Consider the following 15400-nt stretch of genomic DNA (forward strand, 5'->3'; position numbering starts at 1 on the left):
TGAGCCAAAGAATATGATCTTTCCATCCTGGAATAAACTTTCCTACACAGTTTTCCAGGCTCTGTGGAGTCTGGATCAGATACTCCTGTCTTCTCCTTTGGGACTTGCTCTGAAAACTATTCAGCAGCTTTCCCAAAGCATACCTTACAGTGGCCTGACTGCTATGCAGGTTCATATTTTATGGGGGCATTCTGAGTCCTAGACAGGAGAACACAAAATTTCTATGACTGTATTTGAAGGGGCCCTAGTCTCACTAAAATATCAGGTAAGTTGCTGTTCTCAAAGCATCAATCAGTAAATGAAACAAGGAGAAAACACTCTCGTCATTAAGAGTTTAAGAAATATCAACAGAAGCAGTTATATAGTAACTGCAATAGAAAGTTTTTAATTAGGTAGATCAGTTATAATGGTGACACAGTCCTTAACCCAGAGAAGCAGTTGATCTAGTAAAGTCAAGTAACCTTAACAGTAATGTCAGACAAGACCCCACATTTGGTACTCTGATATAAAAGTGCATTTAATGTCACTGAACAAAAGGAGAAACTCTTTTGGACCTATGACTACATTTTACCTCAGAACTTTCCTTCAAAAAGGTTTTTTACATACCAGTGTAATTTTACTAATATATCTGCCTGAAGTACTAAATAGCAAGGATATAGATATTTGTCCTATAACAAAGATTAGACTGGCAAGAACTCTATGAATCAAATAAAGATAAAACATGTAAACTGTGGCTTGATTTTTTTTAAATTTATGTATTTGAATAACATCTTCCTAAATTTAAATTTTCTCCCAAGTTTTCAAACATATACTGCTTATCTTAAAAATTAATTTCACTTCATTTTATTTTAAAAGTTATCTGCTAATAATACTCCCAAGAACTAGACTGAATCCCTTACTATTCTTGCTTGACTGTCAAAATATCACTATAGTCTAGGTAGAATAGCTTAAGGGCAACTTTCTAGGAAGGCTAGAAAGAAAACTATAAGCTAATACAGGGCTCTACCTTTCCGTTTGTAAATGTGCCAAAAATTCACCATAGATATGCATCTAACCTAGGCCTATTACAAAAAGAGATGACGATTTTGTCACCCAGTTCCCAGGGAATGCAAAGATAAATAATGTAAGGCCCACAACAGGCTCTGAAAAATCAAGGTGGTACCTAAGTATAAAAAAGTGCTACATCCAGATTAAAGATAATTCTCACCTGGATAAGCCCAGATGTGCTTGAACTGGGTTTACGTTTATAGGCCACAAGCTTCCCTGCAGGAGAAAGCCCTGCATAAAAGGGCAGACCTTTGCCTCCATGTAATCTCTCCCTCACTGAATCCAGGGCATCTGTCTGCACGGGAGAGACATCATCCATTTTCCCAGGGGATAATGGACCGTCAGGAGTCTCTGATCCAGATTTCTCAGCCATATCATCTTGATCTTGACATGATGGCATAGAGATTTTCACACGAGAAGAATAAACAGGAGGATTCTTTTCACCCCGGCTCTTTCGCTGAGAAGCCAACTCAATGATGAAGCTGCCCACCTTAAGTGACTGTGGCATGTTGCTATTGATGTGCTGGGATAAGATGCTCAAAATCTTGTTCCGATCCTCCTCCCAGTTGCAGTCTGAGATGATCTCGATCAGTTTGGTGGGACCACCAGGTGACCTCTGATGCACATAGGAGGTAGAAGCTGATTCCCCTTCATTGCAGGAAGCCTTCCAGCTCTTTTCTGGTAAGAAATTGAAAGATATTTCTGTATTATAGCATTTTGTACTGAACTTTGAAAGATTTTCATTTTTCCTGAGTTCTCAGAAAAGTGCCAGGGGCATAGATATTCAACAGTTGCCCAGTATCCCATTCCCAGGGACTTTCAATCATAAATTGACACAATTTGGGAGTTTTCCATGAAAAACAGAAAAAGATTCCAGAAAATCAGACTATAATAGTCTTCACTATTTTACTCACTGGGCTCTCTTAATAAAAGTGAATCCCTCCTGAGACTTCTCTAAAAAGCCATTAACTATTACATAAGAAGGTACTATCTTGCAAACAAAGTATATAACCAGGGTTAGGCTTACTTAGTATAGTGTACTCGCTATCCACATAAGCAAAGCAAAGATACTTGCAAGATGCTTTGTAATATGTGAGGGGTAGGGTACTTCCCTGGTGGTCCAGTAGTTAAGAACCTGCCTTGCAATGGGGGCTATGCAGGTTCAATCCCTGGCTGGGGAACTAAGATCTCACATGCTACTGGCAACTACGAAGTCATAGTAGTTGACTTTGAATAAGACTTTGTTGACTTTGACCTTGAATAAGACTGGTTGCAGTGATATAAATTAAAAATATATATATATATATATATATATATGTGAGGGGTAGAGTCAATCGTAAAAAAAACAGCAAGAAAGATCATGTTTTTGTTGGGGAAAAAAACCCTACACTCTACCTCTAGTTTCGACTGAAAATATTTCTGAACTACTTCTGTACCTCTGGATATGATTGTTCCACTTCTATATTTGATGCAAGACCACTCAACTCAAGTATATTTACATTCATGGCAACACATTAACTAAATATACATTTCACTAGCTAGATTTCTATAGCAGGATCTCCCAACCAATGCGCTACAGTTATCGATACATCAGGATAGCCATCCCCTCAGCCTTCAGGGTGATCATGCTAACAGGCACCCCCTCCACTTGCCTCAATGTGCTAAAAACGTTATCATTTTTGTATGTTTATCATGACATAAAAAAAGTTTAGGAAACACTGCTGCTTAAATGTCTGATGTCTTAAGAAGCAAAATCAAAAACAAATAGTTAATCCCTAGACACTACCTTAATCATACTAATTCTAGCAGTAACTAAATCTAGATAAATCAGTGATACTCCTTCCTTTCTCCCTCTGTATTCTCCAACTGCAGCAACTATTGAGAATCTCAGGTAAAATTTCAGTTAACTAATGATGTCAATATTGCTGAGGTTTGTAAAGAAGTTTTAAAAAAAATCACCGACCTCATCCTAAATGTTTCTTACAACATACCATACCACAAATACCAACAAATTGTATTTCTTAAAACAGGAGTGATAAACAAAGCAAATAACTGGGAAAAAACTTACCTACAGTCTCTATTTTTACCAAAACTAGAAACAAGGTAGGTAGACATGCTCTGGGGGTTCCCTCCCATTATTAGTATAATCCAGATCTATATATTAATAATTACTATTGAATGATAAGTCATAGTTTTCATTCTGACCTTGTGATTTATCAGAATCATCCTCCAGGTCACAAGTGAGTGGTTTCAAAGGCTGCTGTTCAGAAGCTGGCTCCTGACAAAAAGAACACCACAAATACTTCAATTCAACATATATCTAATATCAAGAGACTAGGACATAAGAATTAAATCTCTCAAGAAAGCCTAAACTAATATAAAAATTAAAGTACTCAAAGAACATCTTGACATCAACATGCACAGCTGCATTACCACCACACTATACAACCATAAAAACAAGTAGTCTTGCTGTTTAACGTCTGTGACTGAGTTACCAAGAAAACAATTAACATTGCATTTATAGTGTAATTCTAATAAAGAAGGAAAAATATTTGCTGTTTAATGAAACAAGTTTCAACTATTTAGAAAATTCACCAATGCAGAAAGATGCAAATCCTAATAAACCACATTGTTAAAACCAACAATGTTTAAATTTTCAAAACTACTCCAACATCAGAAAGAGTAATGCTTTTAAAATGACCTTAAGGGAATATGCTCTAGAACAGGTATGCAGAGAAACATAAATTGATATGCACATTATGTAAACCTTCTCTGCCCCTAAAGAATTACTTCATACTATTCCAACAGTAACAAATTCTAATACTAGCAATAAGGAATTGGAAGTTAAAAAGAGAAATCTATGCCATAAGGAATTCACCTTTACACTACAGTTCTCAGGACTAGAATGACATGAGCCCTGCTGCTGAAATGATGGGGATGGTGATGGTGATGGATCTCTCTCTTCCTCTTTTTTTCGTTCATACACTCGAACTCGGGCACAAGTCATCATACTTTCAAAGTACAAGTAGACTGGATCCTTGTCTTCTTCCCGAATCTGTAAGTTTCATACAACAAAACATTCCAAATATTGGGGGGAAAAGTCTCCAGGATTCCAAAAGGAAAAGGATGTAATCTTTGCTTTTATTACAACACTTAAAAATTTTTAATGCAAACTTTAAATAGTACAATTACGGTTTGTATGTGCTGCCTCTTGGGGCAGTCAGAAAGGATCTGTTTCTCTTTCAAGAAAATTCAGCACACCAGAGCACTGCTTCTCAAATTATCTGCAGTGAAGGATAAATTTCTTAATTACCTGTCACACATAGACTGATATTTTTGGAAAAGACAGTAAAATAAATTACTAGGAAAACAAAGATCAAGTTTTTCAGTATTAGATTTAATAGATTAAAATTTCTCTATCAACTTGTGGCAAAAGTTTCTAAATATCTCCTTTCACTTTTTATACGTATTTCATCACAGACTAGTAACAAACAGTGATAGATTAGCACTGTATAGAGACCATACTAAACAGCACTGTACTAAACAATCTTTCTTCAATTTAATTAAACAGAAAGACTGAAATAGATTTACTAATAATCAGAGCTGCTTAAACTATTAACACAAGAGAAGCATCAGATCTTCTACCTATGGTCTTCACCTGGTCATGCAACTATTATTTTAAACCTTGAACTTTATTGTATATAAAGACAATTTGCTTTAAAAAGAACAGTTACTCTTTAAAGTTTCTTCCTAATACTTTTCTAATGGTGTGTACTACATCTCAATCACTCAATATTCTATACTACAGGAGTAAGAGAACATTTAGAAGACTTTTGCCAAGTCATTTTTTAAAGCCAATTTGATATGATCCTCCTAAAGAGAGATTTAGCTATCTTTAAGAATTATAGTAATTCTGCACAGGTCCATGTACAGCTTTTCTTCAGTAGTAAATACTATAGTACTATATGATCCTCAGTTGGTTGAGTCCACACATGCAAAACCACAGGCACAAAGAGCTATCTGTAACATTACACGCGGACTTTCGACTGCACAAAGGGTCTACACTCCAAACCCTCCCTGTTGTTCAAGGGTCAATTATACTACTATTCACTCTACTTTTATGACATTTTAAAAATTAATTTATTTTTTATTGAAGGATATTGCTTTACAGAATTTTGCTGTTTTCTGTCAACTTTTATGACACTTTTTAAATGCCATCAATTAAACTCACTAAATCAGAAAAGGGAGATGGCTTGCAGACATATTACCTGAAAGCACCATGATTCACAAAATACAAACCAAAATTCTGGTTGAAACCCATTACCTTTACAAATGATTTTTATAACTTTCAATAAAAGATGTAACTCCAAGCTTACCACAGGATTGGGTTTGGGAGTATATGCCCTCGCAGGTTTAATTCCAGTGAGCAGTTTGCCCTTCACAGTAGTAGATGAAACTTCTGGCTGAGGCAACAACAAAGGTCTCATAGGCTCAATGACAGAAGGTGTTGGGATGTACACTGGCTCTGGGTCTACTTCACCTTCTACTTTCACCCAGAGTGGGTAATGTCGGACAGGCTGCTCAGGTTCTGTTTCACAGATAGCTTAACAAAAAGAAGGATAAGACAAAAGTTCACTGAGGCATTGTCAAAACAAAATATTCGCCCTCATACAAAGCATTAACTCATTAAAATAATCAAACAGATAGATACCCCCTAAGAAACCTTTAGTTGGCCCTCATGAACCTTAATTAGTTTATCTATTAACCCAAGTATTTATTGAATACCTATTATAAATCAGACACTGTTTTAGATCCTAGAGTAAAAACAGCTATGACTAAAACAAAGTTCTTGCCTTCACAGAGTTTATAATCCACAGGAGAAAACAATCTAATAATCATATAGTATCAAGTAATAAGAACAACATAGAAAAATACAGATGGATAAATAAAGGAGTTAAGAGGAGATGCTATTATAATTAACATGATCAGAAGAGGCTTCTTCTATTATCCTGGAAAGATAATCATTCTGTACTATCCTTTTTAATTTTACAACTAACAAGTACTTTTTGAACCTTACTATCTACAGATTCTAAGCACTTACTATGTTTTAATTCATATAACTGTAACAATAGTCCTTGAGATACTATTATTCCCATTTGGTTCCAAATAGGGAAAGGAGTATGTCACAGTTGTATATTGTCACCCTGCTTATTTAACTATATGCAGAGTACATTATGAGAAACGCTGGGCTGGATGAAGCACAAGCTGGAATCAAGACTGCCGGGAGAAATAGCAATAACCTCAGATATGCAGATGACACCACCCTTATGGCAGAAAGTGAAGAACTAAAGAGCCTCTTGATCAAAGTGAAAGAGGACAGTGAAAAAGTTGGCTTAAAACTCAACATTCAGAAAACTAAGATCATGCATCTGGTCCCATCACTGCATGGCAAATAGATGGGGAAACAGTGACGGACTTTATTTTCTTGAGCTCCAAAATCACTGCAGATGGTGACTGCAACCATGAAATTAAAAGACTCTTGCTCCTTGGAAGAAAAGCTATGACAAACCTAGACAGCGTATCAAAAAGCAGAAACATTACTTTGCCAACAAAGGTCCATCTAGTCAAAGATATGTTTTTTCCAGTAGTCATGTATGGATGTGAGAGTTAGACTACAAAGAAACTGAGCACCGAAGAATTGATGCTTTTGAACTGTGGTGCTGGAGAAGACTCCTCAGAGTCCCTTGGACACCAAGGAGATCCAACCAGTCCATCCTAAAGGAAATCAGTCCTGAATAGTCACTGGAAGGACTGATGCTGAAGCTGAAACTCCAACCCTTTGGCCACCTCATGCGAAGAACTCACTCATTTGTAAAGACCCTGATGCTGGAAAGACTGAAGGCGGAAGAAGGGGACAACAGAGGATGAGATGGTTGGATGGCATCAACGACTCAATGGACCCGAGTTTGAGTAAACTGTGGGAGCTGGTGATGGACAGGGAGGCCTGGCGTGCTGCAGTCCATGGGGTCGCAAACAAGTCTGACATGACTAAGCAACTGAACTGATACTTTGCAAAAGCTGAGGTTCAGGGAAGTCCAATAAAAAGAGGCAGAACCTGGATCAAACCCAGTCAATCTGGGTCCACAGCTGTTACTGTTGCCTTCTGATGACAACTTCTATTCAGAAGTTAGCCTGAACTCAGCACAGAAGCAAAAATCCATCAACCGGAAAGCAATGAAACCTAAGTGAAATCATACCATCAACAAGTTCTACACAAAGGAAAACATGCACTGATTCTTAACCAAATTAAATGGAGGATCTAGGTTAACAGGCTTCTTTTTCAAAAGCAAATTGCCTATTCCCATCAATAAGACAAGAGAAGCAAACACTGTGTTTTGCATTTCAATGATCAGTGCTCAGAGAGTATAGCTCTAAACCAAAGACCCACAATCTTTGCCTAAAATCACATAAATGGAGCAACTAACACTTAATCTTGCGTAATAAAGCAGTATCCAAACTGCTACCTGATCTCATAAGAAGTCCATTTGCTCTGAACACTGAGACCCCACTACTGATGAATAATTTTGTCTAAAGTCTCCTAAGGCTAACATCATTCGGAGTGTAACTATAAAATACTGAATAAAGGCTTAAAGATTAAAATACCAAGGGAGAAAAAACCTGAGCTAGAATGTGATTGAGTTAATTCATTAGCTACTTAGCAGCCTCTGTTATCCAACTTTTATAACTTAGCTTATTATTACATGATTCACAAAGGCTGTTAAGACCCCAGTATTCATTCAGGTATTCAAGACCCCAGTGAACATTCGTATATATCAGACTTTGTAGACATAGTAATGAACAAAACTGATCAAAAAATCTTGCTTTCATGGAGGTTATATTTAAGTTGTAGAGGAAAGAGGGTAAGACAGTCAATAAACAGGGAAAATAATGCAAATATGTTGGATTTTCAAGTGCTTATGAGAAAAAACCGAGCAGAGAGAAGTGCTGGTAAACTGTTTAGTGAGTATGTATGAGTATGTATTTTAAGGGGGGTGGCTGCAATTTTTAAAAGGGTAACCAGGGTGCCCTTACAAAGAAGGTGGTGTATACAGAGCCTCTACCACTCATTTAGTTAAAGCTTTGTTGTCTAGTTCTATGAATTATTTCACACATATTAATTTTACTAGATAAATAAAAGGCTTCAGGTCAAGCAATACTGTCTTACCTCTTTCAATCATCTTTTAAGGACTTTCTAAGCCTCCATAAACTAAGGATTTACTGAGAACTCTTTTCATCTTTTTTCTTTTGAAAATAATAGCTCATAACTTCACAATACTTCAGAAGAAAACCCCTTAAAATCTCTAAACATATTAATTCCTCACAGAGATCAAAAACAACTCTAAATTTTCAATTGTGGATAAAACAGAAATCGTGCCTCCGGTAAATAGGAGAGTTCACAAAATCTATTGAATTGAGTTCTGTTGAGGGCAGTGTTAATATTGGAATGACAGCAACTAGGGTAAGCATTAAAAATTAAGACTACCATTGGCAGAGACTACACCTGAAACCATGAAAATGGACAGACTCCACACAAGAACCTAAACAACAGTCCACTTCCTCACACTTCCTTGACCCCGCTGTCCACTTGACTCCTTTACACAGTCTGGACTCTAAGACTGAATACTTCTCTTTCCCCCCTCACAGTACACTTGAGATACTCCTACCTTTCATCCGAAACCCAGATAAAGGAAGCTAGCAAAGGCACAATGAGGGCAGAGCCAGAGTAGCATATACTCACAGAAGCCAAGAACAGAAACCTGTTTCAAGAAAATAGTAATATCCCCTTGTTTCTATTCAAATGCCTTCTAATACACACCATCTTCCCAAGGTTCCGTAGCATTATCATTTTGCCTTCTGAGTTCTCAAAAAGCCTTTTGTTCATGATACTTAAAACATGGCACTTTTGTTATTGTGGCACTTAAAATTATCATAAATATATATCTACATGTTTACCTGTTCATAAATTAACAGTAACTTCTTCCAGACGGACTTAGTTTTAACTGTCTATATCTTAACTCCTCTCACTCCCAGCAGTGCCCAGAGTATTTGCTCCATGAATGAAGTGCTGGGCATGTAAGTCCCAGAAAACTGCTATGCTAACCATCAGCATACTATATTCATCTCCCTCCCATTCTGAAGGCATTTTAAACCTCTTTATTGTGAAATATAATACCCATATGTACAGAAACAATGTATATACAACTTAATATCAATACATATTAACAAATATACAACCATGTAAACTCTATAAATGTTAAGAAATGAAATATTGCCATAAACCCCAGAAGCCTTTGCATGCCTTTCTCAACCATAATCCCTTCCTACAAGCAACTCACTTAAATTATTACCCACCTCTCTGCATTCCTTTTTAACACCAAACATCACCACTAAACATCACAGTTTAATTTTGTCTACTTTTGAAATTAATTACAGAGATGTGTTCCCTGCCTAGCCCTTTCCCTTCTCACTCAACATTTTTGTAAAATATATCTATATGCTACACATAAATCATTTATTTTTACTGTGGTATATACTATCCACTGATTATTCATACTATTATTTATTCATTCTAATGCTATCAGATATCTGGGTTTGTTTTCAGGTTTTAGTTACTGTGAGTCATTGTGCCAAAACACTGTTGTAGAATGCAGTTCTGCTGGTTACTTTGGAGTCAAACTACTAGACTAAGGGCACATGAATCACCAATCCCAGTAGAAACTGTCAAACTACTTTCCAAAGTGCTTATATCAATTTACATTCCCACTAACAGTACATCAAAGCTCCCATTTATTAAGAGCTGATATCATCAGAGAATTTTAATTATAACCATTTTTGCAGGCATGCAGTAGAATTTTGCTATGGATGTAGTTTGCATTTCCAATTATAAATAAGATGGTCAACATCCCTCCTCAAGTGCCTCTAAAAGACTTGCCCCCACTTTTAAAAAAATATTTACATTTATTTGGCCATGCTGAATCTTAGTTGTGGCATGCAGGATCTTTAGTTACAGGCTGAGAACGCTATAGTTGCTGCATGTGAAATCTCAGTTGTGGAATGCGGGATCTAGTTACCCAACCAGTGATCGAACCCAGGTCCCAAGCATAGTCTTAGCCTCTGGGCCACCAGAGAAGTCCCAGACTTGCCCTTTTTTAACGGGACCGTTTAATTCTGATTAATCTGTACCAATATCTCTATATATTCTGGATACAAGTCCCTAAATATTCCAAGTATCTATTTTCTCACTGCAGCTTACATTTTCACTTGCTTAATGTCTTTAAGACCTGAGTTTCTCATTTTTAACTCATCATATGTATTGACTTGGCCAAGAAGTTTGTTTGGATTTTTCTGTAAGATATTATGGAAAAATCTGAATGAACATTTTGGCCAACCCAAAAAGGACTGATATTTTCTTCTGTCACACTTAAGAACCCTTCTACTAATATGAGATCATACACACACACACATACTTTTTTAAACATTATCTTCTAAAACTTGTGTTGGTTAGCTTTGACAATTGGGTCTGTAATCTATGTAGAAATTATTTCTATGGATAGTGTGAGGAATAAAGTTTCATATATTCCCCATATGAATATTCAATGATTCCACCAACATTTACTGAAGAGATCATCCTTTTCCTTACTCTTCTGCCAATTTTGTCAATCAACTGTTCATGTGTTTGAGTCTAGTGCAGCCTCTCTATTTTGTCTACTGGTCTATTTATTCAGTTGATACTCAAGCCAGAAGCATCTTTTTGTTGTTGTTGGCCACATCACATGGCACATGGGATCCTAGTTCCCCGACCAGAGATCAAACCCTCGCCTCCTGTACTGGAAGCATGAAGTTTTTAACCACTGGACTGCCAAGGAAGTCCCCATCCCATCTTAAAATGAGAGTTCTGTAACTTTTGACATTCAGCAAGCAAGACTTACGGCCTTGTTCTAGACTGCCCTGGCTATTTCTAGGTGCATTTTCATATAAATTTTGGAATCAGCTTTTCAAGTTTCATATAAAAAGTTATCACAATTTTGATTAGGATCGCAATGATTAGAACTGCAATGAAATTACAGATGAAAAAGAGAAGAAACACTATTACAATATTCAGTTTTGCTTGCTAGGAGTCTTTTGGGTTTTGGGTTGTTGTTGTTGTTGTTGTTTAAGAATGGATACTGAGGAGTTTCTGGGGAGATGATGGAGTAGGCGGCACCAGGATATATGACTCTAGATGTGAACAATAACTGTACTGGCAGAATCTGATATATTTTGAAACTCTGAAGAATTGCACCTTTCAGGGGAGGACTGAGACAGTAAACTTTCATTGGGTTCAATTACAGTTCTCGGCACAATACCAGCTGCTCATTCCTCATCACCTGGTCACCTGGCAAGCAGCTGTGCACGTGTTCCTGGAGCAGCTTACAACACAGTGGGAGCCAGGGTGGGCAGAAAGAACCTTGCCCTCTAAATATCAGGGATCTCTGCCCTGACTGCTGCTTCTGGCCATGGAGGTGCAAAGAGGCAGGAAGCCACTGCTGTTGAAGCTACCCACTTGGTGCAAGGCCTCATCCCTCTGTTTTAGGTAACTTTGAGGGGATTTAAAAGGACAGCACCCTTTCCTCTCTTCACTTTTCACTCATCCCCCTTTACAGGAGACAGACACTAAAGACTAGAACACTTGGGGGGAAAAAAACCCTGCATATACAAGGAAAATTAGAAAGGGACTATGCATGCCTAGGGATTCCCTCATAGCTCAGCTGGTAAAGAATCTGCCTGCAATGCAGGAGACCCTGGTGTGATTCCTGTTCAGGAAGCTGCCCTAGGAAAGGGATAGGCTACCCACTCCAGTATTCTTGGGTTTCCCAGACAGCTCAGACACTTGGGTTCGATCCCTGGGTTGGGAAGATCCCCAAGAGGAGGGCATGGCAACCCACTCCAGTATTCTTGCCTAGAGAATCCCCATGGACAGAGGAGCCTGGAGGGACAGAGGTCCCTGGGGTTGCAAAGAGTCGAACACAACTGAGCGACTAAGCACACACATGAATGCCTAAGGAAAGGCTCAGAGAAGACCTGAGAACACACCAAGGCTGATTCTTGACATAAAGACAGCCTACAAGAATGAAAAAAGCAAAAACACTAACAACAAAAAAATCTGAAGAAGGAAAAGAATCTGATTTCCAGAATTAGCACATTATTAGATTCAAATGTCCAGTGTTCCACAAAACATTCAAAGCATACAAAAAAAAAGTATGGCCCATTTGAAAGAAAAAAAATAAATCAACCATCCCTGAAAAAGACCAAAAGACAGATATACCAAAGACTTTAAAAGAACTGCCTTAAAGATACTTAAAAAAAAAATCAAGGAAGATGTGGAGAAAGTCAAGAAAATAACGTGTGAGAAAGATGGAAATATTGATAAAGAGACACAAAACCTGAAAATAAACCAAAAAGCAATCCTGGAGCTAAAAAGCACAGTAACTGAAATGAAAAATTAACTACAGGGACCCAAAGGCAGATTCAAACAGGCAAAAGAAAGAATTAGTGAATTTGAAGATAGCACCACGGGAATCATGGAGTCTAAGGAACAGGAATAAAAGAGATTAAAGACAAGTGAACAGAACCTAAGGACCTGGGTGATACCATCAAGTAGACAAGTACAAGCATCACAGACATTCTAGAGGGAGAAGAGAAAAAGAAATGGGCAGAGAGAATCTCTGAAAAAATAACAGCTGAAAACTTCCAAATTGCAAGGAAAGACAAGAATATAAACATCCAGAAAGCTCAACAAATTCCAAGTAAGATGAACTCAGAGACCCACAGTGAGACACATTATAATCAAACTTTCAAAAGAGAAAGACAAAGAATCTTGAAAGCAGAAAGAGAAGCAAATCATCACTTACAAGACATCCTCAATAAAATATGAGTAGATGACTCATCAGAAACTCTGGAAGCCACCAGACAGTGATCCTATCTATCCAAAGTGTTAAAAGAAAAATACTATCAACCAAGAAACCTAAATGTAGCAAAATTGTTCTTCCAGAGAGAAAGAGAGAGAGAGAACTTAGTATTATAACAATAGTCTGCAACTGTAATCTTCATTTTCTATAGAATTTGAGTGACTAATACACATTTAAAGGGAAAAATCATTAGTATGAAAGTTAGTATTACTGTTATTTTTAGTTTATAACTCTAAATTTTATTTTCTACATAACTTAAGAAATTAATGCATTTTAAAAATCATTTGATTCTGAATACACAATGTATAAATATGTAACACTGTGACATTAGCAATCAAAAGGTGTGGAAGTATAACTATAAAGGAGGAGAGGTTTTTAATGTCAGTCAGGTTAACTTGGTATAAATTTAGAGAGCTATACCTTCAGGATGGTAAATGTAATCCCTATGGTAACCAAAAAAAAAAAGCTACACAAAACACACAAAGGGAAATGAGAAAAAAATTTAAACATTTCACAACAAAATACCAACTAAAAACAAATAACATAGTAATGCAGGAACCGAGGAACCAAAGAGTTACCAAGTATACAGAAAAGGAACAGCACAATGACAGAAGATCCTTCTTATTGATAACTATTTTAAATATAGATTAAAATCTCCATCAAAAGAAAGACTGGCAGAATTGATTTAAAAAAAACAAAATACAAAAAACCATGATCTATTTATATCCTGTCACCAAGAGACTCATTTGAAATCCAAAGGCACAAACAGGCTGAAAGTGACAGAAAATGATAATCCATGCAAACAGTAACCAAAAAAGAACAGGGATGGCTATACTAAGATCAAAGTAAACATCAAATCAAAAAACAGACAAAGAAGGATGTGTGTGTGTTCGTCACTCAGTCATGTCTAACTCTTTGCAACCCCAGAGACTGTAGCCCAGTAGGTTTCTCTGTCCATGGAATTCTCCAGGCAAGCATACTGGAGTGGGAAGCCCATTCCCTTCTTCCTGACCCAGGGATCAAACCTGGGTCTCCTGCATTGCAGGCAGATTCTTTACCATCTGAGCCACCAGGGAAGCCCAAGGAAGAAGGATGTCATATACTAATAAAATGTTCAACACATCCAGAAGAAATAACTTTTACAAACATTCATACACCTAATGACAGACCATCAAAATACATGAAGCAAAAACTGACAAAATTGTCGTGCATGGCATTTTCTTCCATCATAAGGCTGTTTTGCCTACATTGAATGCCCGCAGTTTAGTGTAGCAGTCATTGTTATATGTGACATAGATCTTCTGAATAACTTGCTGCAGCTTCTATACCAGTACTTGCTGCTTCTCCGTGCATTTATTTATATGTTATAGAGATAGTTTCTTTCCATAAACCTTAAGAACCAAACACAGCTAGCTTCAAACTTTTCACCCTCTCCCAGAAGACTTCACAGAATTCAAGACAATTATCGGCTTTTAGCTTAGGAGAATGTTGTGACTGGTATGATACTCTATTCAAACCACTTAAACTTTCTCAGTGTCAGCAATAAGACTGTTTTGCTTTTTTATCATTCATATGTTCACTGGAGTAGCACTTTTAGTTTCCTTCAAGAACTTTTTCTTTGCATTTACAACTTGGCTAACTGGTGCAAGATGGTGCTTTCAGCCCATCTCAGCTTTTGACATGCCTTCCTTACTAAGCTTAATCACTTCTAGCTATGATTTAAAATGAGAGATGTAAGACCATTCCTTTCACTTGAAAACTTAAGAGACCACTGCAGGGTTATCAATTGGCCTAATTCCATTATTGTTGTCTCAGGAAACAGGGAGGTTCAAGCAGAGGGAAAGAGATGGGAAATAGTAGCTAGAGTAGTCAGAATACACACAACATTCATTAAGTTTGCCATCTTGTATTGGTGCAATTCATACAGGTGTACTAATAATGAAAAAATCTGAAATATGGTGAGAATTACCAAAATATGACACAGAGACATGAAAGGAGCAAACGTTGCTAGAAAAATGGCGCCAACAGACTTGCCGGACAGAGACTGCCACAACCTTCAATTTATAAAAACTGCGATATATTCAAATTACAATAAAATGAGGTATGCTTTTGAGTGTCTTTGTTTATCCCAATTACATCAGCTTTACACTAAGCCTTAAAATCAGGTAGTATAAGTCTACCAACTACGTCCTTGTTTATCAAAGGACTACTATTAAGTCAGCAATTTCTACCAAAAGAAGGCTATTGAGGCTTTGACTGGAACAGAGTCAAATCTATAAATCAGTCTGAGGAAAACTGTATCTTACCAAGAGTATTCTGATGCATTAAAACTGTGTACCTCTCCA

The 15400-nt window shown here is 37.1% G+C and overlaps 1 protein-coding gene across 21 annotated transcripts in view; it reads right to left on the bottom strand.

Moving 5' to 3' along the window:
- Positions 1 to 15400, bottom strand: part of MGA (MAX dimerization protein MGA) — a 147100-nt gene that overhangs the window by 26711 nt on the left and 104989 nt on the right. For 17 of the 21 annotated variants that reach the window (XM_061157496.1, XM_061157497.1, XM_061157506.1 and 14 more), the window contains 4 exons: positions 5424 to 5650; positions 3926 to 4102; positions 3253 to 3325; positions 1208 to 1725 (listed from right to left, as the gene is read on the bottom strand). In XM_061157496.1, coding sequence (XP_061013479.1) covers positions 1208 to 1725; positions 3253 to 3325; positions 3926 to 4102; positions 5424 to 5650 — 995 coding nt within the window. The remainder of the gene's footprint in view (positions 1 to 1207; positions 1726 to 3252; positions 3326 to 3925; positions 4103 to 5423; positions 5651 to 15400) is intronic. The other 4 variants (XM_061157503.1, XM_061157502.1, XM_061157512.1 and 1 more) reach the window with 1 other exon arrangement.

The sequence above is a fragment of the Dama dama genome, chromosome 12 (assembly GCF_033118175.1).
Source record: "Dama dama isolate Ldn47 chromosome 12, ASM3311817v1, whole genome shotgun sequence".
NCBI classification, from domain to species: Eukaryota; Metazoa; Chordata; class Mammalia; order Artiodactyla; family Cervidae; genus Dama; species Dama dama.